This window comes from Mchenga conophoros, linkage group LG4 (assembly GCF_057382185.1).
Source record: "Mchenga conophoros isolate Kocher_MC1m ecotype Shallow Benthic linkage group LG4, M_conophoros_male_GT1.1, whole genome shotgun sequence".
Lineage (NCBI taxonomy): Eukaryota > Metazoa > Chordata > Actinopteri > Cichliformes > Cichlidae > Mchenga > Mchenga conophoros.
The window spans coordinates 34,881,148-34,901,503 of NC_140529.1; the positions used below are offsets into that span (position 1 = coordinate 34,881,148).

Genomic DNA, 20,356 nt, shown 5'->3' on the forward strand with positions numbered 1-20,356 from the left:
ATGTGTACGCAGATAAGTTTGCATACTTGGGATGTATTGCTCATCTCCATCAAGCGATCCCAAGAAAGGATCAGGAGTTTCAAGTAACAGGACCATCCCGTTGGATGGCCGGTACATCCAACCCAAACTCGTGCACCTCCCCTCTCTACTGATTTGGAAGTTAATAAGAGTGACACTCCGGAGATGCACAGGCACTTTCACAGGACGTCGCCGATTGATGCCAAACTGTGCCGTGAGAAACACGAGAATCATGCCCGTACCCAGGAAAGCAGGTAAGAAATCAATCTCACCTGAGTCTTTATGAGCATCGTGTCTTCAATATGTCTTTCATGACATTTGAACTGTTGTAGTCAATATTCTAAAGCTCGAGTACATTATACTGTGATGCATTTAATGACAAATACGGCAGTTCAAATGTTTGACTTTCAAATGTAATGTGACCCAAATGTTTTTGTTTGATTGTTTTTTTGTATGTTTTAAATTAAGGTGGCTCAGGAGGTAGAGCAGATCATCTGCTAATTGTAAAGTTGGCGGTCTGATCTTTGGCTGCAGCAGTCTGCATGCCAAATTATCCTTGATACTGAAGCCTGGGCTGCTCAGTGTGATTGTTATATAGAATGCACTTGGGCAAAGAAAAAAGTGCTTTTGTGAATGAGTAAAAATGCATTATCTAAGAGGCAGTTCATTTACCATTCCTTATGGACTTTAAAAATCTTAATTACAGTTTGTCACAGTGTGTTATTACTGATTTATTATGTGTTTTATATGTTGTTTATTTGACGTTGTTAAGTTACCTCACGCTGACCATCCCTGGACATTAGCTGGGAGCCAGATATCCTTCCTCACCTTGGATTGTGCCAGTTTGGTCCATTAATCATGTCAACAAAGAGCCTCTCGCCGGGTGGTGATCGTTTCGTCAATGTCACAGCCTCGCCTGCAGTTTCAGTGCTCATATTTCTGTCTGTCTTTCTTGTTTCTGTCCCTAAGCAACGTGATACACCTGTCCAAACACGCCCACGTTGCTTCATTCTCTGTCTCCAGCTAGAGGAAGATATTTCATATAGATTCTCCATATCCTACCTGCTTCTTATGGATTTTTTCAGTCTTTCCAATTCCATAATAGCTTGCATAACCCAAGTCACCCGCTCTCCCTCCGTCTCCATCCTCAATTGTTGCTAATCCCTCCTCTGCTGCCACAGTAATGAAGTGTGAAATGCTGCACAGTAATTCAGGGACCAAAATGCAAACGCTCATCTTGGTGTTATTTATGGCTGTTTGATTTTGCCTTTATGTAACATATAGCACCCGCGGCTTCTGCAGTTTGTCGTCTCCTGGAGGAATTAGTGCCATTAAAAGTTTAATTTGTCACCATAATGTACATGAATGCAAGCGTAATGTGGCAAATCTAACTAATGTGATTAGCTAATCTTTGATGCATAAAAATACTCTAAAAATAATTAAATAATTCAAAATGGAAATTTGTTATGGGAGCCTACATACTTGTATTAGCCCTTCAAAAAGGCCTTTTCCTTCTGAGTGTACTTTATGTCCTTCCAATCTCCATCTCACATGTGCGCTCGTCACCCATAGGGCTTCTAGCCAGGAAGTTTTGACACTTGACAGGAACTAGAGGGATGATCCTGGATCTCCCTCCACCTCATCTCACTATCTTCTCATCTTGCTGTCTCAGTGGGATGCTCTGAACCTGATCTGTGCAGATAGCTCTGTCCCACTGAGAGAGGAATCTGGGGAGGGGGTGAAAAAAGAGGTTTACCTCGTGACACTCCAAAACAAACACTTCTTGTGAAACACTGTGAGAGTCGCCGTTGACCTTTCCAGCTGGACTGAGCTGAGCTCGAGCGCTTCCTTTCTGAAAGAGCTCAAAGGACGAGAGAGAGAAAGACCGATGAAGTGATCTGTCACCAGCGACTTTCTGCTCCCAGTTTCCAATGATGACTTCATGACCTTCACTATATCCTGCTTTGTCCTGCCAAATCTCTGTCTGCCCCATCCATCAATGGTGCAGCATTATGCGAACGCATCAGTCTATTAAAACGTTTGAGCTTGTGCATTGTAAACTGGCAGGCTTGCTGTTGAAGTCAATCATGACATGTGGACAATATCCAAACTCAAACCTCGTCTGTAACTGAATCCTACTCAGTACGGTTTAATTAATATGTCTGCATGCCCAGCCAATTATCAAATTCTCTGGCCTTAGTGATGTTGATCAGGTAATTGTTCTTGGCGTAATGAGCTCCTGCAAAACAATACCTCAGCCTATATTTAGGTTTTAATTAAAGCACCCAGTGAACATTACTTTACCTATTGAGGAAAAGCCAACACATTTAAAGTTGGCCCACTCCTCTTCTGGAAACCCTACCCTACCCTACCTCGGTGCATTAGCCACAGTAAAGAGAATTGCAAGCCAACACATTTCAGAGAAAGCAATGCCACCCCTTCAATTATATCTGATGTTTGCAGATGTTATGCCAGGCCATCATTTGTCCTTCTGGTTGTCACGCTGCTGGCATCCTCCCCAGTGGAGGGTCACACAGGTCGTAGAGGTAAAGTTTCCCCAGGCTGAGATACGTGCCGGATTCTCCTCTTCAGACATAGGGAAACCTCTATGGGCACAGAAGTCACCTTTCTAAAGACGCGGGATCCAGTGCATTTGCATTCCTGTTAATAATCAAAACTACACACAGGATAACCATTATAATCAAAAACAGCTTTAAAGAGTTTGTAGTTCATCCCATTAAATAATCTATACAACAAAAGAGGAAAAAAAAGAAAAACATAAGGACAATGATTAAAAAAAATAATAAATATAAAAATCAACTAAACCTGGAGATATATAAACTCAAAGTGAACAAGTATCAAGCTGAAGCATGAATTTATTCGATTTATCCTGTCAAGTTTATGTCCTTCCTCTGTTTAGGCTTCCAAAATGAGCTAATACTACCACTACAAATTCATGTTCAAAACATCTTTGTATTGTGTTTAAGAGATAGTAACTGACTGAAGGTTAACTCAGCCAAGCTATACTTTCATATGGTACCACAAGATGATGCAGCAAGTCAGTATCACCTTTATTTAAACAGGCAAAAGAACAAATGGTGGTGTGGGAAAACGCTGCCCCCTGTTGGTAAAACCTTTAGTTAAAATTGGCAGACGGAAACTACAAACAGTACCTTTAACAAATAAAGTTTACAGGTATATGAGGATTTTTATAAAACAGGATGCACTGTCGCTGCGTAAAACACCCAACAAATATTTAAAGGAGTTAAAATCAACTAATCAAATTACGTCATAATACTGAAGTTAAAAATACTCCTGCACTGGATGCTTTTATTTTTAATTCAAGACTTTTTATGAAGCCTGCAACTGGGACTGAATAAGTATACAACAAAGTAAAAGTAATGTAATTCTGGCCATTCAACAGATATTATACAGCTTTAATAAAAGCACAACTTTCAAATTAAGTTTTTATGTACTGACCCATACAAAGCCTCCACTCTGCAGGAAGTACTAGATCACTAAAAGCAACGACTTATACAATTATAATTTAACAATCAACCCTTAATCTACATGTCCTCACCAAATGGCCAAGCCTTAAATCTTTACTATCTTTTTTAGTGGAGATGAATGACAATCAGGGATTCGGTCATAATACTGCCATAAAACTATATTTCAGTCTGTTACAGCCTCTTATGGTATAAAAATGAGGGGAGGGAGAGCAGAGTTTAAGTAGGGTGAGGTTTAGTTTAATTAAATTGTCTTGATTTTTTCTTAAAAAGTGAAAGAAAGCATGTTTTATGACTTCTCATTAAATGAACACAGTTATACCCTCCATATAGGACGTCAGAAAAACGAGCCTGTTCTGTCTTATTTTGTTAGACAAATCAGATAAATACCGGGATGTAACAGTCTGTTAAATGAGCGTGAAGCATAAAATAATCGAATCGTTTTCTGTGTGAAATCTGAGAGATGGTAACTTGACATACGCAGAGGCATGATTGATGACCGGACGGTTGAGGGATCACAGTTTTCTCCGAATGTCAGAAGACGCAGTGACTCACAAACTGGAGGAAGAACAAACGGAGAGCCTGTGACACGATAAACACGCCCACAGCGGTGGGAAGAAAAAGCATCCCACAGAAAGTCAATTCTTAGAATCAGCTTCCTGTCATCAGTGGCCATGAACGGTGTTCCCAGCAAATGTATGCGGAGTCCCATACGTTGAAACCAGAACCTCGAAAAGCATGAGGGAACTCCATGAATCAGTGCTGAGCCGACATTTCACACATACCCCTATGTGATCTACAATGTGTTGAGAGCAGCAGGTGATTAACTGCAGCTGCAGTGCTGGCAGACACTATGAAGAAGGTGCAGCCTGTAGAGGAAGATGAAAAGGTTTAAAGTAACCGCCGCTGCCACCCTGGGCGTCGAGCGGTCAGCGTTTTGTCATATAAGCTCATGTGAGAAATCATGTCTGAGGACAGGCTGTAATTCCATATACAGTGTCTGTAGTAGACAGCAGTGAAATGATGCTCTCGTTTTCTTTTCCAGGGAGAAAAAACAGTAGTGCTACAGAAGGTAAAAACCAGCATGGAGTCCCGCTGTTGTGAAGGCTTTGCATGTGGATATTAATGCATTAAATTAAATCAATGTGTCATTATTTATCCACTTATTCCTCCTCTTTTCAGTAATACTGCCACCATATGAGCCCAATATCCCCGAACCAACCACCAGGGCCGACTTCATGAAATGTAAGGCTTTTTATTTTAATATGAAGCTCCTGAGTAAAGAAAAAAAGATGAATAATTAATAATTAAGTAATGTCACGCCATGCTATTTTTTTTTTAATTCAAAAGAATTATGGAGCAAACTTATTAAGATGATCAAAGATTAAAATAATAATGGTCAAAGTTTGTTCCACATAAAAAGGTTAATGAATAAAAATTTAGAAAGTAATCGTGGTGTAAGACTTAGATACCAGATCACTTAACACCAAATTCAATTAGTCTATTACACTTCCTAATATGTATTTAAATGGTTATTACATTTCCCAGAACCAGTCACTAACTACATTATTAAATAAATATGTAACAGCATATTCACAAATGTTATATCCCACAGGAACAGCGCACCACTTAAACGTCAAATGATTCAAAGTTGCCTCGTCACTTGCCAATAGTTGCTTCTAATTTTTATTATTATGCCTGTTTTTTTGGCTGCTGTTGTTTGGGGGGGGGGGGGGAGGGTTAGACCAGGCTGACTGTTAAAGTAAGGTCAGTAAATATTATTTACCCTGCTATACTCACTGCTCACACAGTAAGCAGCTGATTCTGAGAAAAACTGTAGGGGAACACTCTGCAGGGGGCTGACTCTCATATAGCCCAACTTTTTTTTTAAGCTTTTCCAACCCTGAGATTCATTCACTCACATTGCTGAGTTAGATTACATCATCAGGTTACTGATGTTGTCAGCAAACGTGTACTATAACATGATCCACATTGGAATAAATTATAAGTATAATACTGTATTTGCGCAGGTGTGTCCTCAAAGTGGGTGTCAGTCATACAGTGGGCCCACAGCATGCCTTAGTTTATCCTTTTTTATTTTTCTTTTACTCAAATGGGACAATAATTTACAAAATAACTGTGCTGAATGAAATAAGACTTTTAAAAAAATAGCAACTGAGACATTAAACTTTTCCCAGACATTTCTACACAAACCTCTTTCTGCAACCTTAGACGATGCCCCCTGCTGTCTGTTAGACAGAATAAAGGTTTATAGCACTGACTTTCTTTTTCAGACCCAGGAGTTAATCTTTACCAAACAAAGCTAGTAATGAGAAGCAATAATGAACGAAGGAAGGATGTTAAGGGTCATGAGGAGTTAAGAGAACTGGGAGTTCAGAGAATCTGACGGCACTGGCACTTCATGTTTGTTTGCTTGCTTGTTAAAGCATCGGCCTCAGCTTTAGCTGTTCTTCCTGAGGTCCGACCTACACACACACAAACAAGCTGGTTCTACTGGTTCACCTCCACCTGTAACTTACAATGTCATTGATCATCTAATGCACAGCTAATGTGGGTGATTTTACTCTGCAGGGTTGAAACTACAATGTCCCAAAAATGGATCCCAAAAACTGCCTCTTGAGTTGTTACCATGTTGTTTCATGCAGGCTGTATAAATGAGAACCACCCTCTGAAAAATATCACTTTAACACTAAGGAAATTAAAGAATGCCTGTCACACTGTCCACACACACTTGGGATGATCCAGTGTATCCACCTTCTTTTTTTTCTTTTTCTTTTTTTTTAAAGGCATTTTGTGGATAAAGTTAAATTAATTATGCTAAAAGGGTAAGGTGGGGTGGGTGGATAGGTAAGTAGGTAAACCTATGTTTGCAGTGTTCGTAGTTCACCTGCCAGTTTAACGTAGCCCGTCTTTGAAGGGTCACTTGTCACTAGGGATGGGTATCGTTTAGGTTTTATCCGATACCGGTGCCAAATCGGTACTTTTGAAACGGTGCCGGTGCTTAAACGGTGCTCGAACCGGTGCTTAAAGAATGGAGAACACAAACTTTGTCCAAAAACCTCTCATGTTCAGCTGTTTTTTTTTGTAAAAAGATAACAATGTGTGCCTTTTCTGCAGCTATGTGGCATATATGGTATCACTCTTGGCTGGAAGCAGTGCTTAAACAATGGAAAAAACACAAACTTTGTCCAAAACCTCTCATGTTTAACTGTTTCCCACTTTTTCTTTGGTCATTTTAGCCTTTTTGGCCAGGGTGAAGGGAGTATCTGCCATCAAACAAGAAGACAGCCGCATGTAGCTATGATGATGTTTGCTAGTTCACCTTACATGCATTAATGTAATAACGTGGTTAGCCTACTCAACGTAAATTACACACGAATTAAGCTACTCACGCAGAGAAGAACGGCTGCTGCTGCCATCATCATCCTCATCATTTCTGCTACACTGGCAGGGCTAGGGGCCAGGACTCTATTCTTCGGGTTTTTGGGGGATGTTGCTCCGGGTCCGATAACTGGCAACCCACCCGACGTGCACGGTGTGAGGTCTCGCAGCAAGCTACCAAATACGGCGCATTTCTCGGCTTTTAAAAAAACCGCTATGCATCGCCAGCTGTTTAATCGGATTCTTGGTGTTACCTCCTTTGACAGTATCACAGTATCAGCTTAAAGCACTTGTTGCAGGCTGCTGAGTTTGCATATTTTACGTACCTGGTCCCGCCCACTATCCTCGGAAACGTAAAATGATTGGCTAGAAGTGTATCACAGCTCAGGAAAAAAAAGCACCGAAATAAAGCACCGAAATGTGCGCTGCTTTTCGGTCTGGTTACTACCGTTTATGTCAGAACCGGTGCCATCGGTACCCATCCCTACTTGTCACATTAATCAAGTCTTTCCTCAACTCTCACTCTGAGTATCCCCCAAAATGAGAGAATTTTTCACATTTACCCAGGTGCTATTCATTAATATAAACTACTAATACTCCCAATAACACACTGGATTTGACAGAGCTACATGGTAATTCACAATATTTTTCAAATCCTAATCACTCCAGGAGCACTAAAATGAAGATTTTCTCTTATAAACAATCAAAAAACAGCTAAGTCAGCTATAAAAGCTTGTATGTAGAAACTCAACACAACAAAAATTTACACATGTTAGAAAATCTGTAATCACAGAAACAAAAAGAAAAGTGAAAAAGCAGTGGAGGAAGTAAACCGCGCAGCAGGGGTTGTGCTCCTAAATTGACATCATGGTCAATGTGCTGCTTGTACAGTTTAACTCTGAAAAATAGACTTACAAGTATTGCACAGGGGTGGTACTGGGCTTTTCACTGAAACTGGGAGGGAAGATCTTATGTGGCAGTTCAGGGAGTGTAAGAGACACTGCAAAACATCAGTGACAGAAAACTCTCGCTGGCTATTCGGAACAAAACAGCAGGAAGCACATTCTTCTGTCAGATGAAACCAAGATAAAGTTATTCGGCTCAGAAGGGGTCCGGCGTGTTTGGCAAGAACCTAGCCACGACTTTCACAATGAATGCATCACAGTGCTGACAGTGAAGCATCGAGGTGGTAGAGTGCCAAAGGTTCTGGGGACATAGCATTTCTAGATACCCTTGGATAAGATTCCAGGAGCCTGTCAGAAGAGGAACGGTCCAAAACAAAACAGTTTCTATATCATAAAAATATGACATTTAACATCTTTGGGTTACTTAACAGAAAAGTAAAACAAAGAAAAGCTGAACACAGCTGTCTATGAATAATGACAAACACCTGTCCAGATGTTTGGTGAGAAGGCCTGAATCTGTTTTAATAAAGGCAAAAGTAGTATTCAAGTATTCATGCAAGTACATGCACAAGGATGTACTTACGATGACAAAATAATGTTTATGTAGTGGAGGGGGGGAAATTACAATAATGTGGAATAAATGCAAAAATAGTTAATTAATATTACTATTTTAGGTTAGTGCCCCCAATTAAATCCAAAGATATCAGTTAAACATAATTTAAGCCAAAAATCAAACAGAAAAGTTGCACATTAATACTCTGAAAACTGCAACAACAGAAATTTAAGATCAAGGTTTTTGTTTTCTTTCTCAAAAATCTAATTTCTGAGTTGGATTCAGTAGATCTCGAAACTTAGACGTGCAATTTTAAAGTTGAAAGTCTTTAATTTTGGGTTACTCTGAAAGACAGCCACCAGTCCATCACCAGCCTCCCGGTCTCAGTTTGTATTTTTGCCCTCCCCTTTCCTCAGATTGGATCCCCCTCTCTTTCGATGACAGAACTGCAGAGAAACTGTTGTGGATTTCAGAGGGCGGCTCTAAGGTGGCTCGTACATCAGATGCAGTGTGCCCTTATCACCAGAGACCTGAGAGATACGACCACTCACCACAGGTAAGCTTGGAGTTAATCATCGTTCTGGGCATTATGGGAACAGGCTCAGGGGCCCATCAAAGAGGCAGGAAGTAAAACTAACAGGAACCAGAACTTTATTTAAACTTTTGGTCTTGGAACCAGCATGTTGGTGCTTTTTTCCTGTATGTTAAAATCAAAAATGACTAGAGTCTTCCAAGTTAATATCTTGATCTGACAACAACAATTAAGAATCCAAAGACAGTTTACCATAATTAAAGACAAGCAAATTTAAAAGGTTCAGAAGTGCATCTACTGGGAAAAAAATGTATTAGGAACATTACTTCATCAAATTGCCTGCAAATCAAATCAATAATTCTGCTCATCATTTAATTCTTGAAGCCATTTTTTTTGTTGCTAGCTTAATTTCCTACTATGGCTCGTCTAACCTTTAGGTGCTGTGCAAGGAAGGGCTGCTGGGCCATCGAGGGTACTGGGAGGTGGAATACGACGGCTGGGTGGTGATCGGGGTGGTCAGCGAGAGCTCACCCCGGAAGATGCAGGACGGACCCTGCGGCATCGGAGAGAACAAAACCTCCTGGGGTGCCGGCTGGTCTGGCTCCTGCTGTCAGATCTGGCACAATGCGGAGAACGTGGACATCCAGATGCCCCTGTCCTCCACCATGGGCGTCTACGTCGACCAGCCCGCAGGCATCATAAAGTTCCTCTTGGTGGAGGGAGAGGCTGAGAAGGAGGTGCGGCTGATTCACAAATTCAAAGAAAACCTCCAGGAGAAGGTCTTCCCTGGATTCTGGGTTGGTCCAAATTCATTCTGCCTTATTCGGAAAAAGGATCAGTGATACAGTAGAAGAAGCAAATCGGGGAAAAGGGAGGGAGGGTCACGTATCAATTTAAAAAGCAGGGGGAGATGGGGATCTTGTGATGTTTGGGGAACAAGTGCTGTAACCATTTCTGCTTTCTCTAGTGCATGAAGAAAGCTTATTGGTTTCAGACAGTCCCCAGAGATGCCCAAATGTCATACTAACAGGCATTTATCTGTGTTATTTAAACTTAGAAGAATGGGCATTTAATGGTATATTTCAATCCAGCTGGGACTTTTCATGAGCTAGACTGCCTGTTTTATTCAGTCTGGATGTTTTGTATGTGCCAAATGTAGTCAATAAACTCTCATATTGTGTAATAACACTGAGCTCTTCTATTATATCTGTGTGACTGCTGCCTAGCAGACTTAAACACAGAGCGCTGGTACACTCTAGAGGCCTTTTATAAGAATACATCTATAATGATACAGGAAGTCTTTTCTCTTGGTGTTGCTCCTTTATTTGAAACATAAAAGTAGTTAACGGAACATTTGTTTGTTTTTCGAAATGTCACACATGGACATTTATCTTTTCAGATCCACTCTACCTCTCTTTCACCCTCTCTCACACAGTCTTCTCATTCATTCAATCTTTTCAACAACATATCAGGAGCAAAAAAAAAAAGAAGAAAAAACCCATCTTCTACAAATCAGTTTTGATTTACAATCATTCTATCAGTCAGTCATTCATTGGCAAAAGTAAAAGTAAAAATAGACAAGTTACGACGAGGTGCTGGTGTCCTCTGCTCTCTGCTCACATTATCTAAAGCCACAAGCTTCATATCAAAGCAACCACTGGTTTCTACCCCTTAGAAGGAATAGACTGGTTTCTATTGGGGGCAACAGCAGGCCTCTTGGTCATCTTACCAGGTAAATGATGGGAGTATACAGAAGGGAAAAAAAAAACAAATGTGGCAACTTTAGCATGTTGAGCTAAATGACGGCGAGGCCCTGCAGTTAAATCTGACCTCGTCAATGATTAATGACCAACAGATGCAAACGTTTTCTGTATTTAAACCCACAGATCTGTGCGGATCTTATAGGATTTTTTTCATGGGAATGTTGGATTTATGTTTTCTCCGTAAAAGTTGAGACTCTCCCTGCTATTTTTAAACTTTAAAAGGACCAATTTGCCTATTTACCTTCTTTGAAACACGAATGCCTTTGCAGGTGTGAACTGAGAACCAGAGGTTAAATAGCACAGGGGCTGGCTCGCTCTTAAAAGTCACTGATTAACATGCATCTAATTTGTTTACAGCAACGATTTAAAGACAGTTTTGTGTGCATAGTAAAGTTACTAAGCACCACTACCTATTGCAAATCATTTAGACCCATGTTAGTTTCCTCCTGTAATTCTGGGGTGGAGGTAGGAACCATTTTTAGCACCATATGCTGGCGAATTTGTGTAAAGAACTACAGAACCTCTTATAAAATTTACACCATATGTAAGGGTACAGTTTCACAGTACAACTTCAAACAGTTTCACTGTAATGCTGACAGTGAAAAGAAACACCCCTGAACACTCCTAAGCTGAAATTATGGCCAATGTATCCATTTTTCCTTGTTTGTTGACATTTGTAAAGCTAGAAATGCTGCACAGTCGGGTGCTGCTGTGAAGGGCTGGATAAACTAGTTACAGGCCTAGATCCCTCTGTTGGTAAAGACGCAGGTTATAACATGTTAATTTTTAGCTTTGGTGGGGCTGATAGGTTGAACTGAGTCCATCTAGTTTGCGGTTTGCTTTCAGCTTTTCTGGTGTGCAAAGCTTTGCCAAACTGAGACGAGCTAAGCTAACAGTCTCCGGATTATGCCTCAACATTTAACAGACTTGAGAGTGGCATCGATCAAAAAAAAACAAAACTATTAACTACCACATATTGCCTCATCTTCATAATAAAGCTAATACAACTCAAAGTTGGAACTTAAGCACAAAGAAGCAGCATCTATGATGAAGCGGGTACAGGCAGCTCTTCCCCAAAGTCTCATCACTTCACAGGTAACCTGACCAAAAGGCAAACGTCCAAAAAACACCAGGTACATGTTTACACACCCTGTTTTAGTGACTTTTAGTTCAGTGCAGTGGGTCACTACACAAACATCTCGAGGTCCAATTGTAATGTAGTGTCGTGGAAGCTAGTATTGACGAAGTGGGAGGGGCAGGGGTAGTGTTGAAACGTTAGTGTTCATAACCACATTTCTTTAGGAAAGTTACTCCACAAAGCATGTGCCGTTAATTTTGGTTAGTGAGAAATAAATGGAGGTATTAGCTTTTACACTGTGTCACATACTGTACGTCACATTTGCCAGAAAATCCAGGGTTCCTCCTCTCACTCCTCTCCACATTTCCTCCTATCCCTTTACCACTCTCCCTCTTTGTACTTGCCTCACTCCCTTTCCTTCCCTCCCTACACCCTCTCCTTCCCCCCTTCACTCAGTGCTTGAGAGAGAAGTCCCCTGTGTTGAGACGGGGTCGAGGCAGGGCCCCAAACATTTCCGTCCCATCAGTGGCTCCAGGGGCCAGCAGAGCCTTCATACTGGCAGCGATGTGCTCCAGGTCAGCACAGCCCGACTAAGAGACAAACACAGGGAAAACGAGGGGTTAACAAGGGATATGGACTGAAACTGACCAGTATCAAATATTGCCTTTTCATGTTCATTTCCTGTACATTTCTGGTGTTCGACATTCCCAGCTCGACCGTAAACACTCTTTCTGTCAGTTGTGTTCGACAGTGCCGTCATGGCCATTAATGGGTGCAAATGAATAGCGTCTTTGTTTTAGTCTTCAGACAGCATGAAATATGTCAGGATGGACTGACACCAACGGGCATGAACGCTAAAAACAAAAGCCTGCTTAATTATCAAAATGTCATGACCCATTTCTTTTCAGGAGGTCCGTTTATCTATGCCCATCAAGCTGTTGGATCAGAGCATCTGAATTCTGTTTGCACATTTTTTTCCAGAATTTATTTTCAGGACTAAAAAAAAAAAAAAAATCCTTCAACTGTCTGTTCTTAAACAGATAATAACATTTGTGTTTAAACTACCAACCAGGCATTATGTCTGCATTCATTCTGAATCAGAAAACCTCATAATGACATTCTAACATTTAATACCATTGAAATTTGTTAGTTACAGATAGTACCACCAGATAAACCTCAGCTCAGCACTGAGTTTAACTCATGGTAAGTTATCCAACCAAAAAAAAAAAAAAAGTGAAATCTGACATGAAACGAGATCAAACCATAAAAAAATAATGTGTTTATTATTGTTTAAACCTTTTTAAAGGCATCACATGACTGCACTAACTATTCACGGCTGTTAAAACATTTCAGTGCTACTTGAATGTACCACATCTACATATTCCTAATTATATCTCCCACTATCCCCAACATTTAAAGAAGTAGTTAGAACCAGTCTGAACAGTATCAACCTACATAAGCACAACAAGACTGCAGCTGTAACTGTGCTGCTATATATTCAGGATATTCAAGATGAATTAATGAAATACGTTGAAATGACTCTTTAAAAACTGCAACGCTTGCACTTTTGGTGCAGCTCACATGCAAAGAATACATATCACAAACAACTATAAACTGAGCAGCCACCATCTCCCAAACAGATAGCTCTGGTGTTTCAGCTCAAGCAAAGCAGGCATCAATCATCTGCACAGTTGAGAGTTTCTCATATCTGACCTCTAATTTGTTCCCCCTCCTTTCATTTATGGCAATGAACAGGGGTTGTAAAACACGACACTCTCTGTGCAGCTCCTATCCACCATTTTTCGATGCATTATGCATTTACTTATGCAAACTATTATTTGTTTATGCATGACAGTGTGTGGAAAGAGGCATGCCTGAGTTTGGCCCAGCAGAAACTCCACTTTTTCCTGGACTTGCTCTCCCAGTTGCCGTTCTGTACTACATAACTTAGATTATCTAGTAAGTTAAAGGTATCAGCCTCCATTGTATGATCCATCACACTAACTTTACATTACATGAGTGCAGGCCATAGAGCTACAGTAGCAGACACCATCTGGCAAATTAAATTGTGGGGTGGCCTAGCATGTTATCTGTGATCGACACAGACGCACTACAAATAAATTCATGAGAGCTGCTGAACGTTGTTGTGATGCGATTTGATAACATTAGCACACAGATTAGTTTGATAAGAGCAGATGTGAGGTCACTGACGGGCAATCAAAAGGAAACGCATCATTAGATTTAATAAAATTGAATTCTCTTTGGAGTCGAATGTTATTGGACTGTTATTCAGGATTATGTAAGTATATTAGTGGGTCTACTGCATATTTATTAAACTGTATAATGCTGAAATGCTTAAAAAAAACAAAACATTCAAAATGGTTGAAAATGAAACACTGCAAAAGGCACCACTAATTCAAGCTACAATCCAAAGTTTCTGCTGGTTTATACTCTAAACTATCACTTTGCATTTTATGTAATGTTTTGGTCCCAGTAAGGATTCTAACAATTTTTCCAGTTACCCGACTGCTCAGTAGTCAGTGCTGCTGGCCCCTTTTGACCTGAGTCTGTATGTAACCAACCATGGTGATCAACACTTAGGAGAAGTTAAGAGTTAAAACTAGTTAGTCTGAGCTGTAAACGACTGACTGGCTGCCCACCGATCTCCATGTGTGACACAGAAGGTCAGATCATTTGGCCTCAGTGTCTGAGATGCGCTCACCCGTTCTCCACTGTTGCTGTCTCCCTGAGCAGCTCTGCCTCCTCTGCAGCCCCACACAGGCACAGATACAGGCAGGGAGCGGGCCAACGCCATGGGATGGGACTGACGGGATGAATACGCACCCTGACCCACAGCCATACCGCGCGATGGCGGAGGGGCATCCTCACTCAAGGAGCCTGAAACAAATTTAAAAATAAAGAAATTCAGCTCATGCACATATGTGTATGTGTACATATGATGCTCGGCATATTGAACGCTCACCATCCGTGCTCTCTTCCTCTCCATCAGATTCAAAGAACGGCTCACAGTCCCGAGAAACAGAGTCCTCATCCATAGAGAACACACCTGAAGCAGAAGGCATACTTTGAATTGGAATAAACACAACATATGCATTACAAATTGATTTCTCAAAATGTTTTTGCACCCATTTCAACAACATCAAAATGTTTTAAAACTCTTTGTTTTAACATTTCTGTTTCAGAAAGTGAAAACGGAACGAATGAAGCATTTTAATGATCAAAACACTGAAACAACCTGAATAATGAGCAACCTCCTCATTATCTAAAGTGTGTGTGGCTGGAAAATATGGCCAGCTCATAAAACTAGCAATTAAATAGTCCGAGGATGGAGAGTAATGGTGCCAGAGAGCCTGCAAGACTAAATGAGCAAATCACTACCAAGTCCCATGAAGATATTTTGGGTTTTCCCAGGGATTTTCCTTTTTTGGATGACAATTAGAGACTGATTGTAAAAATTAAAAAATGAATAATAATTATTATTATTATTTGACAAATGTCAAAGATCTCTCACACTGAAAGATTATCATGCATTATATCTGAGCATGGTTATGAAACTTTGATAAATACTGGAAAGGATGCACTGAGTTTACCAAAACACAGGATATCAACAAAAACACCTCACACCAACTGAGCACGGTGGTGGAGGAATGATGAATGATGCTTGTTTTGCACCATCATTTGCGGGACATGGGCACCGTGCAATCATTGAATCAAGCATGAACTCCTCTGTCTACCCAAGTATTCTACAGTCAAATGTGGGTCCATCTGTCCAGCAGCTAAAAATAGCTGAAACTGGATCGTGCAACAGGACAGTGATCTTAAGCACAACAGAAAATCTCCAACAGAATAGCTTGGAAAAACAAAAACAAAAAAGAACCAAGATTTCACAATGGCTCAGTCCAGCCCTCAACCTCACTGAAATGCTGTGGCGGGACCTTAAGAGAGCTGTGCATAAATGAATGGCCACAAACACCATCTTTAGGCCTACAAAACAGACTAGGTAAAAGCAACGTGTTGAATTTTTATTAAAATAATTCAGCAAACATAAAGTCAAACTACAACTGAATAAGTGTGGATGCTGACGTGGTTTTCATGTGTCCTTTTGTGAAACCGAGTGTAGTTTAATAGAACTTATATGTGGGCATATGTATTATAATAATTAAGGTTTTTTTTCTTAAATTAAAAAAAAAAAAAACAGAATACTTCAAGTCATCACGTTTCCAGTGATAACACAGTAAGAATCTGCATGGATCAGGGACAGCAACAGATTACAGTGTCGTTCCTCACCTGCACTTTCATTCCCATAGGGTCTCCTCTCATCCATGTCCTCTTCCTCTTCTTCATCCTCACCCTCTTCTTCTAAATCCTCAATCCCAGACCTCTGTCGACCTCGCTCGGCCTCCAACGCGCTCTTCTCACGTTCCCTCTCTCCGGTACCGTTCTGCCCGCCGCCCTGCCCGGGCACAGCTCCTGAGCTGTAGATCGACGGGTAGTTTTGGGAGTACAGTCTTCCACTAGGACTGACTCCTCCCACTACAACGTCACTTGTTAAGCTCTGCACCAACAACAGAGAATCAAACACATTACAGATGTGAACTTTCTGAATCAATACCGCAGTTTGCTATCTAAAGCAAACAGTTCACTCACCCCCCTGTTTCCAGGGTCAGAGGTCAAGTCAACCACTAGCTTGGTTCCTCCCTCTCCTCCAGCTTGGCGTGTGTGCTTTTGGGCTGTTAGCATGGTTGTGGAGTGCAGCACACCGATGTCATCCATGTAGCGACGTGCCGACTCAGCCAGAAATCCCTGACCCCATACATTATAAGAGAAATCGCACTCCCTGGAAAAGGCACTGCCGCTCTCCCGCTTCCTCCCCACTTCTCCTTCTCCAGTCACCGACCGGAACTTCTTACAGGCTGTGAGTATGGCCAGGTCGCAGCCAGACTTTTGGCAATACACTTCTGCTGCAGAAAGTAGTGCCAGCCAGCTCTCTTTGTGGTTGTCTGGGATTTCGAGCTCGGATGACTGCGTGATGGAGGCCATAATGGTGCTAAATGCTGTTTACAGATTTCTTTGATGAGCTGATTTGATGAGACAACTGAGTAATACTAAGAAGTGATGAAGAGCTTTGAGGACTTGGGGGCACCAAACTTAACAAAATACTGACTTTGGTAGCTGTGGCGTGTCTGACTTTGCTCAAATGGCTGAAAACTTACAGTTACTCACTTGCTGGTGTATGGATAGTTTTTGCACTGATGAAGATGAAGGGGAAGGGTAGGACCTATTAGGCAGAGAGGCACTGGGTGACTTTGAGATATGACATACAAGGTGGTGTCCTTACACACTGGAGAGCCAGGGGAGAGAAGAGGTGTTGTCAAGTTGCTGGTGATACCTAAAAAAATAGAAATAAATAGAGTTAGGTTAAATCACTGCTGTTTTTTTTTTCCATGTGAACAATAAAGACAAAAAGGTTGGAAGAACTTAAAAAAATGCAGACTCAATTTGTGAATTTGTGACTTCTCAAAGAACATTACAAAAAAACTTAAAAGTTCTTCAAGCACAATCCAAGACTGAGATCATAGTGGAATTGCCTCTAATTACATTGAACATCTGATGTTTAAAGACAATTAAAGGATTCCAATTATACTTTAACCCCTTTAACAGCCACCATCAAATAACGCAGGGGTTGAAAGAGTTGCATATTAGGCAACAGCCACCTAACACAGGACCCTGGAAAGATTACCTAAAATTCAGCTTCCACTGGATTGTAAGAAAATACATAAATCATACAGAGTACCAGTGCTTGTTCCTGTTACTGCATGTCACAGACATTAAAAACAGACTGATTTTGCAGGGGTTAGATGGGAACATTTCTCACGATTCACTAATTTTATATGGGTTTAGCTCCATAGTGTAGTGATTAACACATTCACTTGGCAAGCAAACGGTCAGTGGTTTCACTCTAGCCCGAAATACAAATCCCTTTGAGATATCAGCAGGAAAGGAAAACTCTTCCATATCAAAATAAGTGGTGATGCCATTTACAAGTACCTGTAAACTCCATAAAAAGGGAAAGATGACAACCTAACCCTACTGGCACCCAAAGACATTACAGCAGCTGAAATAGCATACCTTAGCTTCCCTTTATGCTTACACGCAGTTGTAACAATTGCATTCAAATAAACTGTTGTATATTTATTCTTCGTGTGATCGACCCCAAACCTTCAACCTGCGTAGTTTATTTTATTAAGTTAAATATAATAAAATACCACCCTAATGCCTTCCACACTGTTGCATGCAAACACGCTCTCTGACCCACATTTGGTTTTATGGGACCTGGTCTAATTTAGGTGTGTGCAGGTTAACGTGTAAACCTACATGAATTAGTCTGACTGTCGCAGCCCCCACCAGTTCTGTGGGCTGCATGACACCTACCGATGCTAACTACTATAGCTACTGCACCGCTTTCAAACCACTCTGCTCGCTCCTGCTTCCATTTGCTGCCACATCTGCACTGATCTATGTCTCATTTCTGAACTGCACGCTGTGGGCATTACTGCACGGTTGCCACCACTGCTGCTGTTGTTGTTGCTGCTGTTGTTGTTGTTGTCGCTGATCTTGTTGTTTAATCAGTGTTGTGTGCAACCTCCTCATGATGGAAGCACACTTCACCTCCATTTTCGGGCTTTAGTAGGAGTCAAGATTTGGAAAGATAAATTACAAAAACGAGGTGAGACCTTCACCTACCTTGTCAGTTTCTTTCTTCCACGCTGCCAGATGTTTATCGACCTTAAAGTTGTTTGAATCTTTCGTACTGTGCCTTCTACCACGGTTTCTCTCCCCTTGCTAGGCTCGACACCAGCGAGAGCAAGCTAGCAAGGATTAATAAGGCCTTTTCCGGTCAGGAATTTCGCAATAAAAGTCTGTTTCGTCAACATAACACGGCGTGCATTTTTTTTAAATTAAGTAAAATACAATTATTTAAAGTAAAATAATCTTGAACTCAAAGCTGTTGGTAAAAAATATTACTTTCGGAGAAAAAGTATTTTTTAAACTCTTACTTTACAGGAGAAAAATCAGTATACAGTTACCCATTGTTTTTTAAGGGGTTTTTAATCAATAAATTTAATACCTGCATTTTTTTAATCTCTCAGTGTGCATTTAAAGTGAATTTAGATTAAGTTTCAACATAACTTATCAAATAAGCGTCCTAGTGTTTCAAAGGCCAGATTTGCTTTAAATGATTTTTGTGTAAACTTGGATAACTTGTTTATTTACTTCCTAATAACTTCCAAAACTTGAAATTAATTAATTATAGGTAGTTACATACATTACTTGAGTTTATTGCCAGAGAGTCGCGTGGACATGTGTGGTCCTCAAAAGGAAATGTAAATCAGTTAATAAAATGTTAAAACATAATAATAATAATAATCCACTGGTCCTACTAAAGATTAAGTTGGGGTACTATTAAAATGACCTCACCCAGACTACATGATCACACTCCCATATCACTACACTCAACTTTTCTAGAAAGCTACAAAGCCATCGTAGTCCACTGGCCTAAGTGTGCGCACTAGCCGCCGGAAGTCCTAAAGAATACAGAAGAACTGAGGTCAATTAAAAATCCTAAACACAAACAGAACAAAGCAAGCCCTATACTGAAAGTACAACTCAATGAATGACAGAAATTCAACACCACGGAGCCCAGGTATTTGGGTATATGACTCCTGAGGAAATACTTTAAAACGAGTCTCTCTGGAGGAAAACCGATCCCCAGTTATTACTCAATCCGCTACAGTAACTCATTCAGGGAACAGTAGATCTACTGCACACATACAGATTAGAGTACTGTGTTGAATCAGCTTCCTTCTCTGAGCAAGACAAAGCGGCCTATTACACCTGGTCCTGTGCTACCTTAGCATCTCCCACAAACACAGTTCTTACAACTGCTGAATCTCCTAAGCACCAAAGGAATCCCTACACTACATATGCACTACATATTTACTAACTAAATGACAAAAAGATAAGCACTTGGGTTTAAGTTAGGTTTAGGTTAATAGCAATAAATTATTTATTTAATTTAAAAAAAAATGATAAACCATTTTATAATGCCGGGGTTTGTGTTATATATAGCATTTTACATTCACTTAATACGGCAAATGTCAAGGTGATGCTAATGTATTTAAGTGAATCAGTAAAGCCAGCTTGGATTCTGACCCGGTTTTTTATTTTATTTGTTTATTGAAATTGAGACGTATATGTAAGAAAGCCGTCCTAGAAACAAGTCTTTCCACTTCATCTAAATTAGTTTAAACTTTAATTGGAGAAAAGAAAGAAAGAAAAATACATGTATAGAAACACAAATCAAATCCCTGGGTAAAAAAAAAAAGTTTTAATTTTTTTAAAATATGCTTTGCCACATTTCTTTTACCACTATCTCTGCTCTTTGAACTCAGGACTCTCTCTCTCTGGCTCTTATCCGTTTTTTAACTCTGCCTAACTTGACGCCTCTCTGACGTCACCTGTTTACTGCCTTCCATTCGAGAGCACGTTTCACACGTGACAGACGTTTGGGGCCGGG

The 20,356-nt window shown here is 40.5% G+C and overlaps 2 protein-coding genes across 2 annotated transcripts; one reads left to right on the forward strand and one right to left on the reverse strand.

Moving 5' to 3' along the window:
- The first annotated feature begins 15 nt into the window (after nucleotides 1–15).
- On the forward strand, nucleotides 16–10,102 carry LOC146576634 (tripartite motif-containing protein 16). The gene is made up of 5 exons (XM_085272051.1): nucleotides 16–272; nucleotides 4,570–4,596; nucleotides 4,707–4,769; nucleotides 8,801–8,940; nucleotides 9,354–10,102. The coding sequence occupies exons 1-5, from the start codon at nucleotides 32–34 to the stop codon at nucleotides 9,756–9,758; spliced, it is 876 nt and encodes a 291-aa protein (XP_085128177.1). The 5' UTR covers nucleotides 16–31; the 3' UTR covers nucleotides 9,759–10,102.
- A 114-nt stretch (nucleotides 10,103–10,216) lies between these two features.
- Nucleotides 10,217–18,662, reverse strand: akt1s1 (AKT1 substrate 1 (proline-rich)). Its single transcript, XM_085272050.1, has 6 exons — nucleotides 18,523–18,662; nucleotides 16,426–17,167; nucleotides 16,066–16,333; nucleotides 14,741–14,824; nucleotides 14,480–14,655; nucleotides 10,217–12,347 (listed from the first exon to the last, which is right to left on the reverse strand). The coding sequence occupies exons 2-6, from the start codon at nucleotides 16,816–16,818 to the stop codon at nucleotides 12,210–12,212; spliced, it is 1,059 nt and encodes a 352-aa protein (XP_085128176.1). The 5' UTR covers nucleotides 16,819–17,167; nucleotides 18,523–18,662; the 3' UTR covers nucleotides 10,217–12,209.
- Between the last annotated feature and the right edge of the window lie 1,694 nt (nucleotides 18,663–20,356).